The 24479-nt window shown below is 59.0% G+C and overlaps 1 protein-coding gene across 3 annotated transcripts in view; it reads left to right on the forward strand.

The window, feature by feature from the left end:
- TNRC6C (trinucleotide repeat containing adaptor 6C) overlaps window positions 1-24479 on the forward strand; it is a 104931-nt gene that overhangs the window by 75030 nt on the left and 5422 nt on the right. For all 3 annotated transcript variants that reach the window (XM_055131006.1, XM_055131004.1, XM_055131005.1), the window contains exons 6-19: window positions 7175-7390; window positions 9406-9572; window positions 10837-10917; window positions 11633-11690; window positions 13236-13378; window positions 13918-14067; window positions 15188-15331; window positions 16835-16954; window positions 19542-19625; window positions 19730-19958; window positions 21338-21502; window positions 22846-23037; window positions 23483-23626; window positions 24068-24184. In XM_055131006.1, the coding sequence (XP_054986981.1) occupies window positions 7175-7390; window positions 9406-9572; window positions 10837-10917; window positions 11633-11690; window positions 13236-13378; window positions 13918-14067; window positions 15188-15331; window positions 16835-16954; window positions 19542-19625; window positions 19730-19958; window positions 21338-21502; window positions 22846-23037; window positions 23483-23626; window positions 24068-24184 (2010 nt within the window). The remainder of the gene's footprint in view (window positions 1-7174; window positions 7391-9405; window positions 9573-10836; window positions 10918-11632; window positions 11691-13235; window positions 13379-13917; window positions 14068-15187; window positions 15332-16834; window positions 16955-19541; window positions 19626-19729; window positions 19959-21337; window positions 21503-22845; window positions 23038-23482; window positions 23627-24067; window positions 24185-24479) is intronic.

The raw sequence follows: 24479 nt of genomic DNA on the forward strand, positions 1-24479 counted from the left end.
GTAGCGCAGAGGCTTTTTGCCTTGCACACAGTGGCCCTAGTTTGATCCGAGCACCTTCAGGAGTGACTCACGCAGAGCCAGGAGCGAGCCCTGTGCACCACTGAATAAAAGGAGAACCCTTCGTGTTGCCGTGCTCTGCCTCTGAGTCACACCGCAGCCGAGATCACCGCTCTGAGCACAGCTGCCTCAGGGTTAGGGGGTCCACTGCCTGCCTTTTCCCTGGGAACATGCACCGCGCTGCAGCCTGAGTTTTAGGTAGCCTTGGTGTTTTGAGGCTACCTAAAACCACACAGAACTGTTTTCCTCAAACAGATTAAAATGCAAAGTCTTTCTGTCAGTCATTGTGCTGTAAAGGCATCTCAGCCAGGACTACATGTGCGTTTGCTTGCTCGATCCCATTTGCCTGCGATAAACACGGGTTCATCTTTTGAAACCTTTTTGGACTGATACTGTAGTCAGAAAGTCAGGTATTCTAATTAGATGGCAACCTGGGTTTTTGGTTTTTGGGACTTTTTTGGTGGAGGGTGTTCAGAGGCAATTTCCTGGGTACCATGTGCAGTGCTGGGGATTGAAACCAAGGCCCGGGCCTGCCCCCGCCCGCATTACCGGAACCTGTCACAAGTACAAGACCAGGGGTAACGTCTTCCTCTGTCACCCACTCAGCTGTCTGGCAGATGGGACAGATTTCGAATCTCCCCCCTACCTGTGTGGGAATCTGGCCTTGTCACTGAGACGGTTCCCACAGCGGGGCACACCCCTGTACGTAGGTGCAGGAGACAGGCGCACACGTCACACGCTAGCTGACAAGTCAGGAAGAAATGTATCTGCAGTAATGTGACCCTGGAGGGATTGAGTCACTGTTGAAGCATCGAAGTCCTAGGGATCTTACCCCTGCCGCCGGAGGGTTCGTTGCTTCCAGCCTCTCCGGCCCCGCCATAGATGGTGCCCGACAATCCGTGTCTGCCCTGACGCTGCTCTCAGAGCCGCATCCTTGCGCTCCAGAGTCAGGCCTGGTGCCACTGTGTGCACACGCCCCATGCGAAGCAGGGCGAGACTGGGCGAGATCGTGGGGGCCGCGTGAAGAAGCCGGGATGGTCACACAGGCCTGCTGGCCAGGGCGGGCTGGAGGAGAGCTCAGGAGACAGGAGTCGCGCTGGGAGAGGTTCAGGGAAGCAGGCAGGAGACGGGGTCCTGGCTGTGAGGAGGCGGCCAGGTGGGGGTGTTGGAGCACAGCAGGGCCTGGAGCCAGAGCCAAGAAGACGGCAGGGGCAGCCTCAGGGCCGGGCCGGGCTCTGTTTGGGGTGGGGCAGACAGTGGTTTCATTTTCTGAAAATGGAGGTGGTAGGCCAACTCGGGTGGGCAGCGTCTGAACTAGCTCCAGAGGGCTGCTGGGAGCAGTGGACACAGTGCCCAGCCTGGGGTAGGCTCTCGTCTGGGTGAGGCCTTCCCGCTATGGGGCTGGCTGGCTATTGGCTGCCTGCCCTGTCCCGCTCCCTGCCCTCCCTCCAGAGCCCCCTGGTACTGCCACAGACCCTCAGAGCTCGGCAAGCCCAGTGTCCAGCCAGCTCGTGCCCTTGTTCTTGTGTTAGGATGGGCGGGTCCCGGGGGTGAGGGAACCTGTGAGTCCTGAATTAAAGCACTGACGTTTCTGGCACTGGAATCGTACCAAGTGCTTGAAGAAATGGGGAGAAGGTCAGAGGGTGAGAGGTGACTGCCAAAAGCGAAGAGCTCTACCCCTGGAATGTGCCACGGTCTGGGGGGCAGGCCCTGGGACCCTCACAGCCTCTTTCTGGGGACATAAGGGGTGTTGTTTGAATTCGGTTTTTAGGTCATGCCCAGCAGTGCTCTCAGGACTGACTCATGGCTCTGTGCTCAGGGATTGAACCTGGGTTGGCCACGTGCAAGGCAGGCGCCCTCCCCACTGTCCTGTCTCGGCACGTCCTCAGTGCCCGTGGGCTCAGGCTCACTTGGCCGCTGCTGGCAGATCCGTTTCTTTGGCTGTCTCTGCTGCTTCCCGGGGAGCGTGTTCTCACACAAGTGACAGAGGTCAAAGCCGTGGCTGACTTAGGGGACCTGGAATGTGAGCTTTGCCTGAGATACTCATTCTTGCTGGGGCCAAAATTATTCTTTGGCATGAGAATTAGCCTGGTGTGGTATTTTTCAACAACTTGCACTGTTTTCCCAAATGCAAGAGGAGGAAAGCATGATCCACGCCTTCCTGTCCTCCCGGGCCTCTGCTGGGCCACAGCGTGGACTTGACCGTGAACAGACGGGTCCAGAGCTCACAAGCTCTTAGGGACCGTTTGGCGTCTGTTCCCGTATTCTGAGTCCCTGCCTCTCCCGGGCTTTCCGCCCTTCCTTCCGCAGGTGTCCAGGGCCCTGTGGAGAGCCGGCATCCTCGGTGAGAACAGGCCTGGTCACTGTCGGGAGTGGCCTGCTGTCCGCCTTGTCTCCCAAAGGTGTCACCTGGCATCCTCCCTTCTGTTTCCTGTGACAAGGCACAGGCGTCCTGTGATCCTGACCCTGGGTCATCGGGAGCACCAGCTTGTGACCCCTGGCAGAGGACTGTGGTGTGAGCAGGCTTGGTCACGCGGGCTGTGCGTCAGCCAGCGCTCAGAGCACTGCCCATGGGGTTGAGCAAGTCCCCACCTGCAGCACGGTCGCTCACCAAGTGGCTGCCACGTTGGACTGTTGATCCGCCTGGTGTTTTGCGCCTATTGTGCAACCTTGCCGACTTTCCCCCTCGTCAGTTTTGACCGGTGCGGCATTGTCAGCCAGCTGTGTTGCTCTGTCTTACAAAGTGGCGCTTCCTATTTTTTGTGTGTTTAGTTTTCTAGAGGTAAATGTTGCAGAGACTCATTTTTACCCTGTCCCTGTTACACAGAGATGATTTTCCCATGAGCACGAGGAGAGTCTTTGAGAAATGCCGCGAGGCTTATAAACTGGATTATTTGGGTATGATTCAAACCTTCCTGGTGACGGGACCCAGAAATAACTTCAGAAATGCCCCATGTCCATCTTTGGTTAGAGCCGATCAGCTCCCTGGACCGGACAGTGCAGACTTAACCCGTGTCCAGCTCTCTGAGCTGGCCCAGTGCCGCCGCCGAGGACAGCTGTGAGCAAACGGCCGGGCAGGGGGGCTCTTACCCTAGAAGAGGGGCCGGAAGGGGTCCACCTGACCATGCAGTCCACCTAGAGGCTCCTCTTCTGGGGTGCTTGCGAAGCACAGAGAGGCCAGGGCTGTGTCGGTGTGGAGTGCGTGCGCCCCCCCCCCCCCATGCGAGGCCCTGGGCTCGTTCCCCAGGACTGGGGCAGGTGATGGCGCTTCACAGAGACGCCGAGGGCTCCTTTTGCCTCGGAACTCGCTGCTTTCACCGGGATTTTAGATCATGGGAAGGGTTTGGGGGACGAGGGTTAGAAAGCGGCTAAGTCTGCTGCCGAGGCTGTCCGCATCCCATCCCAGCGGGCCCCGTGACCTTCCTGTGGCCATCCAGAAAGCAGAGTCTGCCCCACCGGGGGAGGCCAGCGTGGCCCTGGACACGGGGCTAATGGCTTTTTCTGCGCTTGGGGCCCTGACGTGGTGTGTTTACCTGTAACTTAGCGCCTGTGAAGAGGCAGAGGCCCTGGGAGGGGCGGGTCACCACCGGCCAAAGCAGACAGGAAGAAAGTGAGTGTGGGCAGCCTGTCCTGCAGTCCAGCTGCGCGGAGAGTGGCCACCTGCGGGGGGAGGGAGTCAGCAAGCCCTGGAGCGCCTTTGTTCCCTGAGGTGGCAGAAACAGATCTCCCTGGCCTCTCCTGCGCTAGTTCAGACCCCGCGCAGATTGCGAAAGCAGAGCTGCCTGTCAGCCAGCCTTTCGGTGAAGCCGGGCTTTCCTTGGACCTGGGCTTGAGGCGCCGGAGATGGAGGAGAAACTGGGACTTGGAAATGCCTAAAAGGGGTGGGGGGCTCTCAGTGCAAGTCCCAGGGTAAACGGGCAACCCCACACATGAAGCTTGGCATCAGTCTGAAGATGGAGGTATGTTGCAGTAAGGGTCTGCCCTCGTGCCCAGGCAGGCCCCCACCCCGGAGTAGAGGCTGCTGTTCAGCCGGGCCCTGCCCGTGACCCTCACCCCGACTCCTTGCATCTGCACCTCAGTGCCCAGGAAGCAGCAGTGGGAGTAGCCCTAAACAGCACCAGGTGCGGCCCAGGAACTTGGAAAATTCAATGAAATTTTATTACTGTGTTCCTTTTACTGTTTTTTTTGGGTTTTTTTTGTTTTTAGATTTTGGGGTATTTTTTTTTTCTTTTTGGGTCACACCCAATGATGCACAGGGGTTACTCCTGGCTCTGCACTCAGGAATCACTCCTGGTGGTGCTTGGGGGACCATATGGGATGCCCAGAATCAAACCTGGGTTGGCCGCATGCAAGACAAACGCCCTCCCCGCTGTGCTATCGCTCCAGCCCCTACTGTGGTCTTAAAACTTTGGATTTCAGTCATTCCTGCCTAGTGTTGTCTTGCAAAGAGTGGAAAGTTGAGGGGCTGGAGTGATAGCACAGCAGGGAGGGCATTTGCCTTGCATGCGGCCAACCTGGGTTCGAATCCCAGCATCCCATATGGTCCCCTGAGCACCGCCAGGAGTAATTCCTGAGTGCAGAGCCAGGAGTAACCCCTGTGCATCGCCAGGTGTGACCCAAAAAGAAAAAAACAAAGAGTGGAAAGTTGAAGGGTCGCAACCTTGGAGGACTCGTCGATTCAGCTCCTAAGACAGAAACTTAAAGCCTCAGTCTTCAGTCACACTAAAATTATTTTTGTCCCAAAACATCCATGATTTTTATTAGTTTTATTTTCCTGACATAATTTTGTCCCCTCTACTTGTAAAGTTGTTCAAATATACAGTATTTCTGTGTAATTTCAGTATTTTAGTTAGTTGGTTTCCTACTACCCTGTTATTGGAAGAAATTTACATAGTATTGCTCAGCGCAGAGCTTAAAATTTGCAATGATTGTTAGGTTGTATGTCCTTTTGTCATTCAGTATTATTGCATTTTATTAGAATGAAGAACATCACGGGAGCAGATTCCCTGATCTTTTAGTCAAAAATTAAAATATTTCTGTATGTTTTTGGTTTTGGGCCACACTTGGGGATGCTCAGGGGTTCCTCCTGCCTCTGCACTCAGGAGTCACTCCTGGGGAACCATATGGGATGCTGGGATCAAAGCGAGGTTAGCCACGTGCAAGGCAAGCACGCTCCCCACTGTACTATCGCTCAGCCCTCAAAATCAGAATATTTCTTAAATGAGATGTTGAGGCCAAGGATTTTAAACTTTGTGGCCAATGGTTTGCATTTTGAGAGAATAGACAGGAAACGAGGCAGGAAGCTCCCACTACATATATGGAGCAGGATTCAGAGAAGTGAATTTTTTGTCCAAGAATCTTTGCTTTTTTTGGGGGGGTCGGGGGTGACACCCAGTGATGCACAGGGTTTACTCCTGGCTCTACACTCAGGAATTACCCCTGGGGTGCTCGGGGGACTGTTGGAACAATGTTGCAGTAAGGTTTGGTTAGACAGTCTGAGGCATTTAAGACATGCACTTGAAAGAAATATACGTTTTTTGGGAGGATCACAACTGTCTCCGGAGTTTTTTGTGTTGTGGCCTGCAGGAGAGCAGCCTGTTCAGCCCCCTTTTATTAACTAGGTTGATGTCTTAACCAATGATATTCAGCCACATAGGCAGAATATGCAAATTAACTTAGTCAAGGAAAACAGTATCAAAGTCAGTTACACCACCAGAAGTATAGTCGGTTAAAGTAACAGTAACAGAAAAACGATGTTTACATCCAAGCCTCCCTAGGCCTGAGATTATGGGATATTGTATACCAACAGGGAACCATATGGGATGCTGGGAATCGAACCCGGATCAACCGCATGCAAGGCAAATGCCCTCCCCGCTATACTATCGCTCCAGCCCCTTGTCCAAGAATCTAAGTTTTTTAGTTTTTAGAGCCACACCGACTGGTGCTCAGAGCTCACTCCTGGCTCTGTGCTTGGGCTCACTCCCCGGGTACCACGTGCAGTGCCAGAGGTGCGAACTGGCATTCGAGGCAAGGCCTTACCTACCTCCTGAACCATCTCTGCAGCTTGAAATGTTTTCCTCACTGAAGCGTAAAGAGTGGTGGGTCCGTGTTGCCACTGCCCCTGGTGTCCTGTCAGTAGGAATGCTGGAACATTCTGATTTCAGCAGGACCCTGCTCAGCTCCCTGACCAGGAGGCTGCCCGCGGCCCGTGCAGCTACTAGCACCTCCTACCCCCACCCCACCTCCAGCTCCCTCCGCTCCTGCCCTGCATGCATGTCACCCCTGCCAGCCTTTCATTTCTCTGCCCGAGTCTTCGTTTCTGATAGTCAGAGATAAGGAAGAAAGATTCTCCCAGTGTATCTTTGCGACTTGGAGGGAGCCTGAGAAGACGTTTAGATTGTTGTACCCGGGATTTTGGGTCACGGTGTGAACAACACAGAGAAATAGCAGTGCAAGTGCAAAGGAGTTTTATGCCAGTTAACTGGAGCCAACTGTCTCACCCACAAAGTGGTCAGTTGATAGGGACACTGACCTCCAAGCGCGGCAGTTTATATAGGTTCCGAGGTTGAGCAAGCACTATGGTAACAGTGACCAAGCAGCAGCCATCAGCTATTAGGCAACGTTTGGTAACAGTTTCTGGTTGTTCCAAAATATGGACATGGCAGCAGTTAGCCAGTTTGTGGTTGTTCCAAAAAATGGACATAGTGACCCCTCATGACCAGTCAGATGATCTAGCAGTTCCTTACCAGAAATTGAAAGTTCAGTTTCTGGGAAACAGACTTCGGCCTAGGCAAAACTTAACGTTAGCTGCGGCCTGTCTTGGCTGCAGTCTGGCTCAGGGTCTGCCTTTTGGGTACCTAACCAGATCATTACAGAAGCAAAAATATACCAGAAGCAAAAATGCTTCTTAATTACAGGTTTCAAACTGTAAGTACTGTGAGCTCAGTAGACGTGAGTGCTGAGTAAACTTTGGCTTGTAGTAGGTGGGGAATGAGAAAATGGCAGCCCGAAAGCAAAACAGATGTGAAGTGACACGGCCGTCTTCTGCCCAGCTGTCTCGGACTCTAAGAGAATGACCTTGGACGTTTCTCTCCCCCCCACCCTGGTGCCTCCGTAGTTTCCTCGGGCTGGGGAGAAATGCCGAACGTGCACTCGAAGGCCGAAAACTCCTGGGGGGACCCGTCCTCACCTGCGGCCCTGGTGGATAACGGCACTGCAGCATGGGGCAAGCCCCCCGGCAGCGGCGGCGGGTGGGGGGACCAGCCCCCCGAGCCAGTGGTGACCTTCGGACGAGCCGGTGGTCCAGCTGCTGCCCCAGCCCTGTGCAAACCAGGTGAGCGTGTAGATTTGCCTGTTTGGGGACCCCTGGCGGGGCTGGGGGACTCCGTGGGATGTTGGGGCTTGAGCCCACTCAGCCACGTGTGAAGCAAGCACCCTCCCTGCTGTACCCTCTCCAGCCCCCAGAAAATTCATTCCTTCTCAGTGGATTTTAAAGATCAAGGATTGCTGGGGCTGGAGCGATAGCACAGCAGGTAGGGCATTTGCCTTGCACGCGGCTGACCCGGGTTCGATTCCCAGCATCTCATATGGTCCCCTGAGCACCGCAGGGGTAATTCCTGAGTGCAGAGCCAGGATTAACCCCTGTGCATTGCCAGGTGTGACCCAAAAAGCAAATAAATAAATAAATATCGAGGATTGCTTGGTTGGGGGCCACATTCAGTGACGGTGGGGGGCTGTTCCCAGCTTACTCGGGACCATGTTGTGTGCAGAAGTGAACCCCAAGTCCCCGCACGCACGGCAAATGCTCCAGCGCTTTGAACTGCTTCCCTGGCCCAAGAATCAACTCTAGGACGCTTACTTACACTTTGGTGTTATAAAATTATATAACGTTATATAATACCACAGGTGCTTAAATATTTATGGTTTTTCTTTTGGCATGTGGGCCTACTCCCAGGTCAGTGATCAGGGTTACTCCTGGCTCGTTACTTGGGACTATCTGGGATGCCTGGGATTGAACCTGGGTTGGCCGCATGCAAGGCAGGCATCCTCCCCATTGTAGTCCCTCCCGCCCCCAAAATGGTTTTGTTTTGTTTTTTGGGGGGGAGGTCACACCCGGCGATGCACAGGGATTACTCCTGGCTCTACACTCAGGAATTACTCCTGGCAGTGTTCAGAGGACCATATAGGATGCTGGGAATCGAACCCGGGTCGGCCACTTGCAAGGCAAATGCCCTACCCACTGTGCTATCGCTCCAGCCTCAAAATGCTTGGGAAAAAAGATGAATAGTCGGTGCTCAGCATCTACCCACCCAGGTTTTGCTTCTCTGAGGGCCCGCTGCAGCCTGGCACCTCCTTGGTGACCCCCACAGGTGGCTCGTGCAGGGGGAGCTCTGCTGAGGTCTGAGACTCACGTGTCAAGAGTACTGCTTTCTTCGATTTCTCCAGGGCCCTGGTGTACTTCCCAGAAGGGCCATGCTTTAATGTGACCTGCAAGTCTGTGGGCTTTTTTTTTTTTTTTGCTTTTTGGGTCACACCTAGCGATGCTCAGGGGTTTCTCCTGCTCTGCACTCAGAAATTACTCTCAGCGGTGCTCGGGGGGGCCCTGTGGGATGCTGGGGATCGAACCTGGGTTGGCCGAGTACAAGGCAAACGCCCTCCCCGCTGTACAATAGCTCCAGCCCTGTCTCTCTTTTTTTTTTTTCATTGCTTTGTTGAGGGCAGGAAGGGGCGGGGACATATCTGGCAGTATGAGCAGCTCGAGGCTTACTCTAACTCAGGGCTTACTCTAGTGTGCATTTTTTTTGTTTCATTTTGTTTGGGGGCCACACCCAGCATGCTCATGGCTCTGCACTCACGGCGCACTCCTGGCAGTGCTCGGGTCTAAGGATGACAGGAATCTAACCTGGGTCGCCTGCATGCCAGGCAGGCGTCCTGCTCCCCGGACTCCCTCTCCACTCGCTGGAGTCTGCAGGAAAAGTAGACCCACATCCCCACATTATCTGGCCCATCAGAGGGAAAAATCAGTTCTTAGATCTTAAACATCTTTTTTGTTTGTTTCTGGTCTGGGGGGCACACCCAGAGATGCTCAAGAGTTATTTCTGGCTCTGCACTACGGAATCACTCCTGGTAGTGCTCAGGGACCCATATGAGGTGCCGGGGATCAGATTCAGGTTAGCCATGTGCAAGCTCGCGCCCTTCCCGCCCCCCACCCCAAGAACTGCGTTTTTAGGGGAAGTAGTAGTAAAAGGTTGGATCTCAGGATATCCCCCAACTGCCACCCAAAAGTGAGGTTACAGCACGTGGGAAAAGGAACTTGACCCATTCCTCTCCCCTCTCCCCTCTCTCCAGCTTCCAAATCTATGCAAGAGGGCTGGGGCAGTGGTGGGGACGACATGGCCCTCGGGACCGGCCAGTGGGAGGATGAAGACAGCGGCATGTGGAACAGCGCGGCCTCCCAGGAAAGCACCTCCTCCTGCAGCTCCTGGGGGAACGCCCCCAAGAAAGGACTCCAAAAGGTGCGTGTGACACTCCAGTTGCCTTCCCCATCCCGCAGACGCTGACCCTCGGGGTGTTCCCCATCCTGCAGACACTGACCCCCAGGGTTGGGGGCGTGTTTCTGATCAGTGGCAAAGGGCCTCACAATTCTGCCAGTGCTTTGAGAACCTACAAGGTCCCCGAGGTCCCTTCAGGGGTCCGGGAGGTCACCTCTTCCTCCTGGTGCTCACTCAGGCTTGTCTCCCCGTGCCCGTGCACGCTCTGGTGGCCTGGCGCTGTGGCACAGCAGAGTGCAGGCAGAGACCGACAGGCGAATTGCGCTCCCGCTGGCAGCCAGTAGCAAGCTACAAGCATGCCCAGCCAAACCCTTGAGTATTTTGCTTTAGGAAGTGTTTTTCATTAGTACTAGGTTTGGGCTTTCAGTGTGTTTTGGGGGGTGATGTGCTCTGGTGACACATAAGAGACCCTCGCAGTAGAATGAAAGCCACATCTCCGACCTGGGGGGTTGCAGTAAGCCACGCGCATGTTGTGGGCCGCTAAAGAGGGTCCTTCAAAGAAACCCCATACCCACTGATGCGAAAGGCAGCAGAGCGACTCTCTCACGGGGCCCCGTGGGCAGTCTCCTTGCAGAGAAAGTGTGTGCGCACCCCCGGGGGGTCAGGCTGCTCGGGGGCCCCCCAGGAACGGCTCCCAGTGACTGTCTACAGAGAACCGTACCACGCGACAGGCGAGGGTGCTGCCCTCCCGTAGATGTCCCTTTCCCCTGTTGTCATGTCATTAACTGTTATCTGCTAAAAAAAAAAAAAAAAATGTAGGAGGAGCCAGGAGTAAACCCTGGGCACCACCAGGTGTGGTTTTGGCCCAAAGACCCGAGAACTGGAAAGGGCCGTTGGCAGCGTTGTGCTCGCACGCGGTGCAGACTGACAGCAGGGCTCTGTCTCCGCGATCTCGGGCATTCCGGGTGCAGCGGGGGGACCCCTGGAGACCAGCAGGGGGGCCACCTGCCCCCTCTTCCTTGGGGCTTCGAGCAGTGGGCCGCTTGCCACAGTCACAGCCTGCCGTCCCGTCGGACCCTGGCACCTGCCAGAACAATGCTCACGGCTTCCAACCGCTCTGTGGCCTTGTGCCAGCAGAGACTCTTTGCGCAGAGGGGGCACACGGGGGCGCCTAGCCTCTGGGCAGGAGCGGTCTTGATCTGAAGCCCCCAATACACACCCTGTCTGCGTTCCCGGGGCGTGAGCTCTCCGGCCTGCGCGTGACTCTCTCCCGCCTCTCTCCCCTCAGGGCATGAAAGCGCCCGGCAAGCAGGACGAGGCCTGGATCCTGAGCCGGCTCAGCAAACAGCTCACGGACATGGGCTTCCCGGTGACTGCTGCCTGCCTGGCCCGGCGGGGCGGGGGGACAGGGAGGGCCACGTGCAGGAGAGATAGCTGCCCCGGTGCCTGCCCCACCCCACGGGAAGGCGTGAGGGCCTTTGCCTGGCGGTGACAGGACCCGGGTGTGGACAGCCAAGCTTCCTGTCCAGAGAGAGCCCTGCTCAGGGCCAGACAGGCCATACGGGCCTCAGGTGCCGCCTCGCGTGCAGCTGACACGGGCTCAATCCCCGGCACCCCATAGAGCCCCCAGATCACTGCCAGGAGTGCTCCCTGAGCAGACAGTGTGTCCCCCGGCCTCGGCCCGGAGTGCTCCTCTGAGAACATTCCCCCGCCACGCGTACCGGAACAGTCAGGTCTCTTGGCACCCCCATTTATCTTCGGCTGTCTGTATAGGTTCTAAGTATTCTTAATTTAGAAAATGTTTCATTCTAAGCAAGAGGAAAACTTTCCCGTTTCAAAACCTAACAGTGTTACGATAATCATTTCTCCAAGTGGGGACAGTGACACAGTTCCTGTTTGGGGGCTTTCGTTTGTCCATTGTCCTTGGACCATATGCAGCACTGCTCTGCAGCCAGCCCAGCTCTGTGCTGGGAGTGGAGCCTAGACCCCCTCCCTGCAAAGCCTGCGCCCGCCTGGCCCAGCAGCCATAGGACTCCCGCACATTTCCTGTCGCTCCCCGGTGCTAACGAGGACTCCTCTCCTAGAGAGAGCCAGCTGAAGAGGCCTTGAAGAGCAATGGCATGAATCTGGATCAGGCCATGAGTGAGTCAAGGGACACGCTTCCGGGGGAGGTGGGGGGGTGTGTGACTTCCAGGTTGCACAGGGTGGGGGGCTGCATGGACGAGGAGGTGTGCAGGCCACGCTGCACGCCTGGGCCACCTGGTCGCTCGGGGCACATGCCTGCGCCCTGTGGAAGTGGGTTTGCTTTGGTCACTTTTCCCAGCACTTCAGCCAGTCAGTGAGCATCTCCCATCTCGTCGGGGGCAGGGACAGCCCTGGGGAAAGGACACTGGGCCGCATGGTGCAGCTCACTCCCTGCGGCTGGGCTGCCCGTTCTGCCTCGCCCAGAGCTGGGACTGACTGCTTGTGTTGTTTCCTTGGGGGCTGGGGGGGCACACCTGCCAGTACTCGGGGTCACTCCGGCTCTGCTCTCGGGACTCACTCCTAGTGGCCCATATGGGATGCCATGGATTGAACCCCGGTGAGCCGCATGCAAGACGAACGCCCTCCCTGCTGTGCTGTCTCTGCGGCCCTCTGGGGCTTGCTTCTGGCCAGATGTGGGGCTCCCTACCAAGGCCAGCCGCCTTGGCGGAGCTGCTCTAAAGAGCAACCTCCCGCCGGGAGTAAGCCCTGAGCATCGCTGGGTGTGGCCCAGAAACAAACAGAAACTGACCGTGAGATGGGATGGGCTGGGGAGATCATAGAGTGAGCAGGGCGCTTGCTTGCACACGGCCAAGCGTGTTCCCAGCATGCCGTCAGATCCCTGAGCCCCGAGCACACGGTGTGGCCCCGAAACAGAAGCGTAAGAGCCAGGCTCGGTGTCTGCACCCCACATTCACCTTTCCCATGTGAAATCGGGATCACCCCTGGCAAATGGAGGGTGGGGTGTGTGTGTGTGTGTGTGTGTGTGTGTGTGTGTGTGTGTGTGTGTGTGTGTGTGTGTGTGTGTGTGTGTGTGTGCGCTCGCTGGTTGTTACACACAGCCACCTTCCCACAAATCCTGAGACACTGAGTCAGTGAGTGTGAAGACAGTCACGGCCTGGGCAGCACCCCCGGGACTCCTCCCTGCTCTGGGCAAAGTGCTCTGCTGCTCTGCCGGCTCTGCGCCCGGCCGGCCCTGGCTCCTGCTGCCTGCCTGTCAGACATGTTTCCTCTGGCAGCACCGCTCCCCTCCCGCGGCTGGCGCTGCTGAGCGTTCACCGGCACTGGCGTGGGGCGTCTCAGGGCACCGAGCGCCAGGACAGGCCCCGAGGAGTCCTGTTCATGCCAAGCTCGGAAGGGTGTCTCCCGAGGCTGGCACGGGATCGCGTGGGGGTCCCAGGCACGCAGTCCGCAGACCACAAGGACCAACGTGGCTGGCAGCCGCACGCTCGTGTGCAGCAGCCGGGTGGCAACTGTCCGGGCTCTGAGAATGGCGGGCGGGGGCCGGCCCAGCTCGCCTGATCGGGGCCGAATGCAGAGTTGAGGCTGTGAAGTGGGACTAGGGGCCAGTTTAGGACGACGGGTCCCCTAAGGGGTCAGAGGAGGCCGGGAAGCTGACCCACGCCAGACGCCTGTCCTCAGCGGGTCCTGTTGGCTCTGCTCCAGGTGCTCTGCTGGAAAAGAAGGTGGACATGGACAAGCGTGGCCTGGGAGTGACTGACTACAATGGGACGGTCACCAAACCCCTCGGCTGCCGCCCCCCAATCTCCAAAGAGTCTCCCGCGGACCGCCCCACCTTCCTTGACAAGGTAGGCGTCGCGGGCGGCCGAGGCCACCGCCATCCCACCTGCGTCCCCCGTGTCGGCCAGGCGTGGCCCCGATTTGCTGCTCTAGTTCTGGGGAGCCCCTGAACTCAGCAGGGGCTCATGGCGCTGTCAGCTCTGCTGTGCTCCCGGCCGCGGTGACTGGGCTGTCAGGCTGACACCTGTAAGGTCATTTCTTGAGTGCAAGCAGCATCTTAAACTTGTTTCTCTTGCCCACGTCCTCCGTCCCCGTTCTCCACCGTTTTCTTTTTTTTTTTTTTTTTTTTGCTTTTTTGGGTCACACCTGGCAATGCACAGGGGTTACTCCTGGCTTTGCACTCAGGAATTACCCCTGGTCATGCTCAGGGGACCATATGGGACGCTGGGATTTGAACCCGGGTCGGCCGCGTGCAAGGCAAACGCCCTACCCGCTGTGCTATCGCTCCAGCCCCTCTCCACCGTTTTCTACCTTGATTCGTCTGTATCCCTGCGCTTCCCCTGCTGCTGGCGGCCCCGCGCAGCTCACCCTCTCTTTCTCCCGTCAGGACGGCGGCCTAGTGGAAGAGCCCGCGACTTCACCGTTTTTGCCTTCGCCAAGCCTGAAGCTCCCCCTTTCAAACAGTGCACTCCCTAATCAGGCCCTGGGTGGGGTTGCCTCAGGGCTGGGCATGCAAAACTTGAATTCTTCTCGACAGGTAAGGTTTCAGGGCAGTGCGGCCGTGTCCCCCGCCGCCCGCCACAGAGCTGTCGGGACCGAGATGGCCTCCGGCGGATGAGTCTGGGTTCCTAAGGGCCACTGGAGAGGCGCTGGCCTGGGGCCCTCGGGGTCGCCCCAGAAGGTCCGGCGAGAGCCCGTCTGAGGCCAGGGCGCCAGCACGGCGGGGCCCACGGTCAGCGAGCAGTTGGCCCCGAGGCACTGCCCAGAGCCCTCTGGTTCCCGCACCGCAGGTGCAGCGTCTCTTCCTCAGACCCCGGCTTTGAGCTGTGCGCTGGCCAGGAGCACCCCGCAGCGGCCTCCTGAGCGCTGCTTGGAAGGCCCCGGAGTGGTGTTTCAGTTTGAAGCCAGGAAGGGTCTGTGAGCTCGACAGCCCTGCCAGGCCCCTGCTCTCGGGACGTGCTCCGGGGCCTGAGGGGCGGGTGCCGGGCCCTCCTTTTCCCTCTGCTCTCTGTGGGGGTGTCTCTCAGTGGATGCTTCATTTGGGGTGCCCCTTCCCAGCGGCCTCCCAGCTAGCTCTCTGGCACCTCACGCCGCTGCCCTGAGAGATGGAGAGCTTTGGAGCCCGCTGGAGGCCGCCCCCGGGGAGCCAGGACTCTGTTCCCGGCCGCACTCGCCTAGCCACTCGGTCCCTACTTGCATCGGAACTTGGGCCTGCGCCCTGCTCCGAGTGGAGGCCTCGCAGAAACGGGCTATGGAGCCAAGTAGCCCGCCCGTCAGTTTGTGTAGATGTTGGCACCGTTATTCTGACCATGACAGCCGGATTGTGTCTGGCGCCAGCATGTGGCTCTGGTGGTGGCACAGACCTGGCATGTGGCAGGCCCCGGGTTTGAATTCCAGGACTCACCGGGGTGGCCCTGTCCCGTGAGCTCCGTTCAGGTCCCTCCCCTCCCTGACCAGAGTGAGCGTCATCTGCAGACAGTGCAGTGCAAGCAGGGGTGAAGGGGCGGGCACGGTAGAGCCGGTGCCCGCTCCCCACACCCCACGCCCACCATTCGTCCGTGCAGAGGGGGAGGGCCAGGCTCAAGAGAGCGGGCGCCCCGTGCAGGGTGGAGGGTGCACCGTCCACGCGTGCTCTGCAGCCGCACTCCGTCCCGCAGATCCCGAGTGGCAATCTGGGCGTGTTTGGCAGCGGAGCGCCAGCAGCCAGGACCATGCAGCAGCCTCCGCAGACCCCCGCACCGCCTCTGAACTCCTCCCAGCCCAGCCTCCGCGCTCAAGTGCCTCCGTTTCTAACCCCTCAGGTGAGCCTGGGTTCCCTTCCGCTGCGGGCCGCCTAGGGGAACAGTCTGTGGTGGTGCCCAGGGGCGAGCTCCAGGGACATGCAGCTGACACTGATCTCGGTCCTGGTCCTGGCTCCATGAGATCCCGGGAGACTCGGCTGGCGCACGCTCCTGGCCTCTGACTGCTGGACTCCAGGCCCTTTGTTGGCAAACAGTGCCAGGAGCGGCCATGGGTCCTTGACCCCCCCTTGAGCAGCCCCCGGGACATTTGGCACAGCTCACTTTTGCTATAGAGACTGGGACGGTGCCCAGCAGTGTCAGGACCCACGCTTTGCCCACAGTGTGGGCGACTGAGCTCAGACTCCCGAGTTGGGAGAAGCCCCCGGGCTCTCCCCCAGCCCCCTCCAGGTAGTTGCTGTTTCTTATGTGGTGCCAGGATTGAACCCAGGGCCTCACACATGCGAGACGAGATCTGCTGCTGCTCTCTGTCCCAGATCGGGCTTAGGACGCAGATAAGGATGTTGTTTTTGTGCCTCTGAAGCATGTCACTTTGTTTATGTTGATGTTCAAACAGTCCATGATTGGAGACTGTGGTCCTTGAGGTTTTTAATCAGTATCTTAGTTCTTACCCTTATATAGAAATACTGGTACTCAGGGCGGAGTGATAGTACAAGGAAGGCTTTTGCCCTGCACACGACCTACCTGAGTTGATCCTCAGCATCCCATAGGGTCCCCTAAGCACCTCCAGGAGTGATCCCTGAGTACAGAGCCAGAAAGAAGCCCTAAGCATTGCCAGATATGCCCCCCACAAAAAAGAATCCCCAGCACCATATGTGGTCCCTGAACACCTCCAGGTGTGGCCAAAAAAAAAAAGGCAAAACAGAACCGTCTTGGGGCTGTAGCAGCAGTACAGCCAGAGGCGCTCGCCCTGCACACGGCCAGCCCAGGTGTGGTCTCTGGCACTCCATATGGTCCCCCGGGCCTCCAGAGTGACCCCAGAGCATAGCGCCAGCGGGAAGCCCTGAGCACTGCCAGGTGTGGCCCCAAACCAACAATAAATAAAACTATGTTGTAAGCACTCCGATAAGCATAGACAGAACATTCTGGAAGAATACCCAGACGGAAGGCCTCCGCAGAGAGGTCAGGGCAGCCCAGAGCTGCAGCAGCGCACGCTCCACAGACATGCGTGTCTGCTCCCACCAGCTTGGAAACTGGACTTGGGGTTATTGTGGCCCCGGGATTGGGTCCGGGATGCCCCCTGCAGCCAGGGATGATAAGGCTGGTGGGCGACCTGCCCGTTGGGTCCTACACGCCCACATAGTCCTCACTGGGCAGAAGCAACCCGGAGCCTGGAAAAATGGCCATTCGTCGCCATGTCGGGAGGAAGCCAGTCTCTCGTCTTCCTTTCTCTCTCCCTCACGCTCCGAGGTCTGGGAACGTGCAGTGGCCCTGGACCCCGTGAGGCCTCGTGTGTGCCATGTCATCCACCCGAGAGACCCTGACGGTTCCCTTTGTGTCCAACAGGTTCAAGCACAGCTTTTGCAGTTTGCAGCAAAAAACATTGGTCTGAACCCTGCACTATTAACCTCGCCAATTAACCCTCAGCATATGACGATGTTGAACCAGCTCTATCAGCTGCAGCTGGTGAGTGACGCGCCCTCGCTCCCGCCCTCGCGCCCCGAAACGCGCTGTCAGGGACAGGCCGGAGGGATCAGAAGCAGCCGGGCACTTGGCTTGGGGTGGCCTCTTTCCAGGAGCCACCGGGGTCGGTTCCCAGCACCGTGTGGTCCTTCAGGCACCTCCGGGAGCAGCCTCAGCACTGAGCCAGGAGTAACCCCTGAGCACCGCTGGGTGTGGCTCCAGAACTCAAGACACTTTATTATTTTGTTTTGTTGGGGGTTTTCTTTGATTTATCACCAGCATTTCTAAGACCAGCTTAGATGGCTGAAGGTGTAGGTCTGGGACTCCTGCATGGTCTTATAGCGGAGGTTTAGCCTGGCCTTATTCTTTGAAAATCACGATGACAAGGATGCTTGTGGACAAAGACAATTTCAACAGAAAGAATTGGGAGGGATTTTGGAGGGGCGGGGCTGGGGTGCCACACCCAGCAATCTCAGGGTTACTCCTGGCGGTTTTCTGGGGACATAGGGAGACACCGGGGATCACTGGGCTTTTCACCTGAGCTCTCACCTTCCTCATCCAGCTTCCCAGCGTGACCACACAGCTGTTGCCCAGGGTAATTCTCAGAATCCCATGAAGGATGCATGAGAGAGACAGAGACAGAGACAGAGAGACAGAGACAGAGAGACAGGGAGACAGAGAGACAGAGAGAGAGAAGGAGAGAGAAGAGAGAGAGAGAGAGAGAGAGAGAGTTAACTTTCATGCAGCGTTCAAACTCTCTGAGGGCCAGAGCAATAGGATAGCATGTAGGGCGTCTGCCTTGCACGCGACCAACCTGGGTTCGATCCCTGGTATCTCAGCACCACCAAGAGTAGTTCCTGAGGGCTGGAGAGATAGCACAGCGGGTAGGGCATTTGCCTTGCACGTGGCCGACCCGGGTTCGATTCCCAGCATCCCATATGGTCCCCTGAGCACGGCCAGGAGTAATTCCTGAGTGCAGAGCCAGGACTAACCCCTGCGCATCACCAAGTGTGACCCAAAAACAAACAAACAACAAACAAAAAAACTTCTCTCTGAATTTCTAGGGAAGTGTAATGTAATTAATGTTTGGGGGGAGGGGGAAAGTCCCATCCACGTGGTACTTTCTCTCACAGGTTACCCCATCTGCCTGAGAAACTTTCCATACCCTGGGGCTGTGAGTATATGAAGTAGGTGTTCAGTCCAACATCTGCTGACAGCAAACGTTAATTTTTAAGATGTTTTTCATGACCAGCCTCACATTCATGCAGGTGCCCCTGTGTGGGGATCCCAGTCCACGGTTTCAGACACTAGGCTTTAAAACGCCAGTTACGGTTGTGTTTGTCGTAGGCCACACCGGTGGTGTTTAAAGGATGTGGGTACCATGACTCTCGGGGACCATTCCTGACGGGCCTCAGGGGACCCTGTGGGTGTCAGCGATCAAGCCCAGGTTGGTCACGTGTGAGGCAAGCACCCTGCCTGCTGTGCCCTCTCCCCTAGAAACTTCTCTTATCTATACCTGTCATTGCCCCTGTAAAGACTGAGAAAACAATGAATTGTGTTTGCTCTGTTTTAGAAACAGATTATTTGTTTTTATTCAGAAATATTGGTAGAGTCAAGTTTTGCTGCTGAGGTTTTAGGGCTAATAAGGATACACTTAAGTATTTTATTTCTCCATAATTTAAAGATTAATGAAGTTTTTCTTTATTCGGATTCTATTTTAGCAAATTCTCTTGCCAAAATTATTTCCCTGAATTAATATTTTAATAACCTTGTTTTTGGGGTCTTTTTGTTTGATTTTGTTTGGGGGCCACAGTTGGCAGTGCTCGGGGATTACTCCTGGCTCTTCTCTCGGGAACTGCTTTTGGCAGTGCTCCGGGGACCGAATGGGATGCCGGGAGCAAACCCGAGTCAGACCCTTGTGCTCGGCAGGTGTCCTGCCCGCTGTGCTCTGTCGCCGGCCTCGGGTTTGGTTTCCCCGCAGCAGCGTGCAGGGCTTCCTCCCGACTCCGCTGGGGGCCCTGGAGTATGTGGGACCCAGCCCAGGTCGGCTGCATTCAGGGATCCCCACAGTACTTCCTCCAGCCTCAAGGAACATTGCTTAACTGTCCGGTGGGCACAGTTTCTGCATCCCTGCACTGAAAGCCCCACGGGCATTTTAGCCAGTTCTGCGGGGGTGTGGGTGCCACCCCGCGCCCCTGCACCAGTGACCGAGATCAGCATGGGCCCCGCTTCCCCGGGGGTGTTCGCCAGACACTCGCCTTGTGTGCCGCCACGCCTAGTTTGAATCCCCAGCATTCCCCGTGGTGGCCCAGAGCCCCCTCGGTGTGGCCAGGAAACAAAGCCAAGCCCGGGCCCCCTGCTGCCTGGCGTGTGGCTCCAGCCCGGCAGCCGCCTCCACGCGGCCTCACCCCCGAAGTCAGACCTAGGCTCAGGTTCCAGAGACAGTCCTCCTGTCGAGTGCCTCGTGTTCCCGGAGAGCATAGCGGGGCAGGAAGCCGGGAGGCAGAGGCCGTGGTCCTCTTCTCCCGGGTGCTTCAGAGGGCAGCCGCTGGCTGGTGCTTTCTCAAAGGGCCCGTCCCTCTGTCCGCAGGCGTACCAACGTTTACAAATCCAGCAGCAGATGCTACAGGCCCAGCGGAATGTTTCCGGACCCATGAGACAGCAGGAGCAGCAAGTAGGTCTCCCGGGGGCTCGCAGCCAAGGGTCGCTGGCGGGGGGCCGCGGCTGCGAGAGGGCCTGGTCCCGCCGTGGCTGCAGCCGTGTCCCCCCCCCACCCAGGTCGCGCGCACAATCACTAACCTGCAGCAGCAGATCCAGCAGCACCAGCGCCAGCTGGCCCAGGCCCTGCTCGTGAAGCCACCGCCCCCGCCGCACCTGTCTCTGCACCCCTCTGCAGGCAAGCCGGCCGCCGACAGCTTCCCCCCGCACCCCCCGGCCCCCGGCCTCCCGGACCTGCAGACCAAAGAGCAGCCGTCCCCGCCCAGCACCTTCGCTCCTTACCCGCTCGGTGAGACCCTCCCGCCGTGGCCCCGCCCTCTGTTGCCGCCTCAGGCCCATCTGCAGGAGTGGAGCTGGGGTCAGAGCATCCTGGGGCCAGGAGACCCCAAGTCCCAGGGCAGGTGCATTCACCCCGAGTGCAGGAAGCCACACGTGAACTGAAGGGGCGGGTGCAGGCGGCACTTGGGGCTCTCTGTCCACCAGCTACGCACCCGAGGGCAGGGCAGGGCCAAGGCCCTGTGAGTGGCGGGAACCCAGCCCCAAGGCCGCTGACACAGGCTCATATGAGCCCCGGGCCGCATTCCCCTGGACAGCTGAGGGAGAGAGCACTGTGGGCGCGCAGTCAGTGGAAGAACATTCTGCAGCGTCAGAGCAAGAGCTGGTGGGAGGGCGTTGGCCTTGCACAAGGGCGACCGGGGTTAGATCCCCAGCGTCCTGTTAGGGTCCCCTGAGCAACACCGAGTGTGCCCCAAAGACGGAAGCCAGGTGAGGAAAGGGTCCGAGTCTGGTCGTGGCTCACCGCCCGCAGTCCCCCACAGAGCTGCTCCTACCACAGCCAGAGCTCAGGGTGGGCGCTTGTCAGACCCCCGGGCTCCGCGAGCGGCACACAGCAGCACCCGGCTCGCAAGCAGGCCAGGGCACCAAGGCCGGGCTGAAGCTTGCAGTGAGCCCTGGAGGGAGCCTCGTCCTTGAGCTGACGCCGGGGTGCAGGTTGAGGGGACTCGGCCAGCGTAGCACGCGAGGCGTTTGCTGTGTGTGTGGCCAGCACGGGTTCCGCCCCTGGCACCTGACCATTCTGGGAGTGATCCCTGAGTTTAGCGACAGAGGGGCGGGCACTGGGCAGTTCCCTCCAGAGAACACCCCCCACAGCTCCCAGTTGGGCGACCGGCCGTGCGCCGAGCCTTCCCCCACCAGGGCGTGGCTCTGGGGAACTCTGGGACCGGTTTGGTCGGTGAGATTCTTTGTTTTGGTTTGGTTTTCGGGGCCACACCCTGTGGTTCGCAGGACTCCTGGCTCTGTGCTCAAGGATCACTCCTGGCGGGCCCAGGAGACTATCCGGGTTCCAGGGGTCAGAGTCTTGCCAGCCGCACGTAAGGCAAGCACCCTCCTGGCCGTCCTGTCGTACGGGCCCCGGGATCTGGCCAGTTTCTTTCCTGAGGATGGAAGAGTTTTTCCCTCTTACCTGGACTTGGGCCGTTTTTCTGTGGCTTTGAGGAACCTCAGGAGGATGTTAGCGCTGATTAGTCCTTGGTCTTCCTCGCTCCCCGGCCCTTTGCCCTGGGCCTGCCGCACCTCGGGGGCTGCCAAACCTGTCAGGACACAGTGGTGTTCGGGGCGGCCCAGGAAGTTCCCCGGGACCGCAGCAGCCTGAGCCGTCTCTCTCCGCAGCTGGACTCAACCCAAACGTGAATGTCAGCAGCATGGACATGAGTGGGGGGCTGTCGGTGAAGGACCCGCCTCAGTCCCAGTCACGCCTCCCTCAGTGGACACACCCCAGCCCAATGGATAACCTGACCGGTGCTGCTCCCCTCGACCAGAACCCCAGCAAGCATGGTACGTCCCGCCCGCGGCCCACTTCAGGCCCTGAGCCTGGTTCATGGTGTGCCGTGACCTCCCCACGCCACAGCAGAACCGAGAGGTCCCAAGACGGAGGCCCTAAGGCCCCAGCTGCGGGGGGTGAGCTTCGGGAAGCCCCTGCTGCGAGCGCGGATGGTGCCGGCTGCCCAGGCCTGTCCCCAGTGCCCCATGGCCCCGAGGACGGTCCGCTGTGGCGCCGCGGGGCGGGGGGGCGTTGTGTTCTGGAGCGAGGTTTTCTCTGATAGCTTGGCGGTGAGCAGAGAGGCAGGCGCGGGGGGAAGGGGCGGCGCTGGCGGCCACCGTCGGCAGTGTCGGGCGCGGCAGTCGCGGTTAGGTTTGCTTCCTCCAGAGCCTGGGGATGCCCTCCCGACAGTGCCCAGAGACCACACGGGCGTGAGGATTGACCCGGGTCGGCCGCGTGGAAGGCAAACACCCTCCCTACCTGCTGCTGTCCTATACGATCACTCCGGGGGCTGGAGCGGTGGCGCGGCGGGTAGGGCGTTTGCCTTGCACGCGGCCGACCCGGCTTCGATTCCTCCGCCCTTCTCAGAGAGCCCGGCAAGCTGCCGAGAGTGTCCCGCCCACACGGCAGAGCCTGGCAAGCTACCGGTGGCGTATTCAATATGCCAAAAACAGTAACAACAAGTCTCACGACGGAGACGTTACTGGTGCCCGCTCGAGCAAATCGATTAGCAATGGAATGACAATGACAGTTAAATTCAGGGAAAAAAAACTTGATCAAAGGAAAGTGAAAGGAGGGACCAGAGTTATAGAACCGCGGGCAGGGCATTCGTTTCCCTTAACACCTGGCTGACCTGGGTTCAGTCCCTGGCACCCCATGTGGTCTCCCAAGCACCCCCAAGTGATTCCTGAGTGCAAAGCCAGGAGTAAGCCCTGAGCATGGCCGGGTATGGTCCAAAAATAAAAAGGCAGGGAAGGAAGGCAGGGAAGCCCCCGGTGAGGGGAGGGGTCTCCTAAAGAGATATTCCCAGCACAGGCGGTGCCATAGTTACAGAGGCGTTTCCTGGCACGGAGGGTCCTAACGGGAAAATGCCTAGTGGTCACTTGTGCAGGAAGGCTGCTGGTCATTCGGGCCCGTCTGTCTGTGTCAGGGCCTCTGGGCCCCCAGGCAGGGCCTGAGACAAACCCCCGCATGAGTGACCGCAGCAGCCAAGCCAGATCCTGGGGGGTGACTGGGCAGCTCAGGACCGAAAGAGGGTGTCAGAGATCCTAGTCTTGGAAGCACAATAGTCCCTTCTCGGAGGCCCGTGGGTGCTCCCCGGGCCAGCCGTTCACTCTCCTGGGTCCGCTTCCCCCAGGTGCTATCCCCGGAGGCCTGAGCATCGGGCCTCCATCTAAGTCCTCCATGGAAGACTCCTATAGCCGGTACGACCTAATCCAGAGCAGTGAGTCACCAGCCAGCCCTCCAGGGGCTGTCCCCCACAGCTGGTCCCGTGCCAAATCCGACAGCGACAAGATCTCCAACGGCTCCAGTGTCAGCTGGCCCCCAGGTGAGAGGAGCGGACAGCGCCGTGGCCCTTCCCGTGGGTGATAACGGGGTGTGGGTGGCGGCCTGCCCCAAAGGAAGGAGAGGGAGGGGTTGCGGCACAGACGTCCCCTCCTCAGCCTGTGCCGCAGGAGTAGATGGCTCACGGGAGTCTAGAGCAGAAATGGGCCCCTGCGTCTCATCTCCAGGCCCGAGTGCAGGCCCCTGGGCCCGTCCCCAGCACCGTATTCCAAGCCCCAGACTGAGGAAATCCATAAATCACTGTGAAGTGATGCCACCAGCCTCATGCTCCGCTGTCTGTGGGGGGGTCACGCCCAGCAGTGCTCAGGGACCACCCTCCCCCTGCCCGGGAGCAATCCTGGGGCCCCGAGAAGCGAGCCTGTGTTCCCGCCCTGGGAGCCGACTGCCGGCCCCCTGAACTCATTTTGGTTTCCATTTGGAAATTCCAGAGTTCCATCCTGGAGTTCCATGGAAAGGACTTCAGAACATAGACCCCGAGAACGACCCTGATGTCACTCCTGGGAGCGTCCCCACCGGGCCCACCATCAATACCACCATCCAAGATGTCAACCGCTACCTCCTCAAGAGTGGAGGTGAGGCGAGGTGGGGGCGGGGCCCCGCCCAGGCCTGCTCTCGCCACGGGGCCCGGTGTGAGCAGGTGCCAGGGCGCTGGGCAGCAAGGGCGCGGTGGCGGCGGGTCAGCACACACTGTCCTCCCTGGACTCACCCAGGCGTCTTCTCAGAAGCCGTAGGCTGTGCGGTTGCCTCCTCACCATGGTGCTTTCCAGTGAGCACCTTTCCACCTGAAACACCGGGCCGGCCCCTGGCCATCGAGAGAGGCCAAGCTGGCCCCTGGCGAGGGGGCGGTGCCTGGCGTGCCGGGCCGCCGGGACCACCAGCACCGCCCCCTGCGGCCCCGAAGCTCCAGGCTCTTGGCTCCCCTGCCTCGAGCCGCGTGGGAGAGCAGATGCCCGGTGCCCCCGTGTGGGGTCCGCGCACGGCGGCACTGAGCCCGGCCCCGCCTGTCCCCGCAGGCTCGTCCCCGCCGTCGTGTCCGAGCGCCGCGCTGCCTTCCTCCAGTGCCTGGCCGCTCAGCGCCCCCGCCTACGGTCGCCCCTTCAGCAGCCTGGCGCCAGCACCCAGCACTGCAGGTGCGCGGAGCCCCGCCCGGGCGGCCTGACGGGAAGGGGGGCGGCACCCACCCTGCCCTGTGCCCGCGGGCCTGCCTCCCTAGCAGGAGCAGGGGTGCGCAGAGAACGGGGCTCGGCCAAGGCTGGGGCCTGCCTGTCCCGGCGTGTCCCGACACGCTTGCGGCCAGACCACGAGCCCTCCCGCGGGCTCAGGGCAGGTGGGAAAGCTACACGGGCGTGCTGGCGTTGGTGTCGTGGGCGGTGACCAGCCTCTGCCCGGGGCTCTGGCCGCCCGGGCCCTCGCGGCGCAGTGACC

The sequence above is a fragment of the Sorex araneus genome, chromosome 3, assembly GCF_027595985.1.
Source record: "Sorex araneus isolate mSorAra2 chromosome 3, mSorAra2.pri, whole genome shotgun sequence".
NCBI lineage: Eukaryota > Metazoa > Chordata > Mammalia > Eulipotyphla > Soricidae > Sorex > Sorex araneus.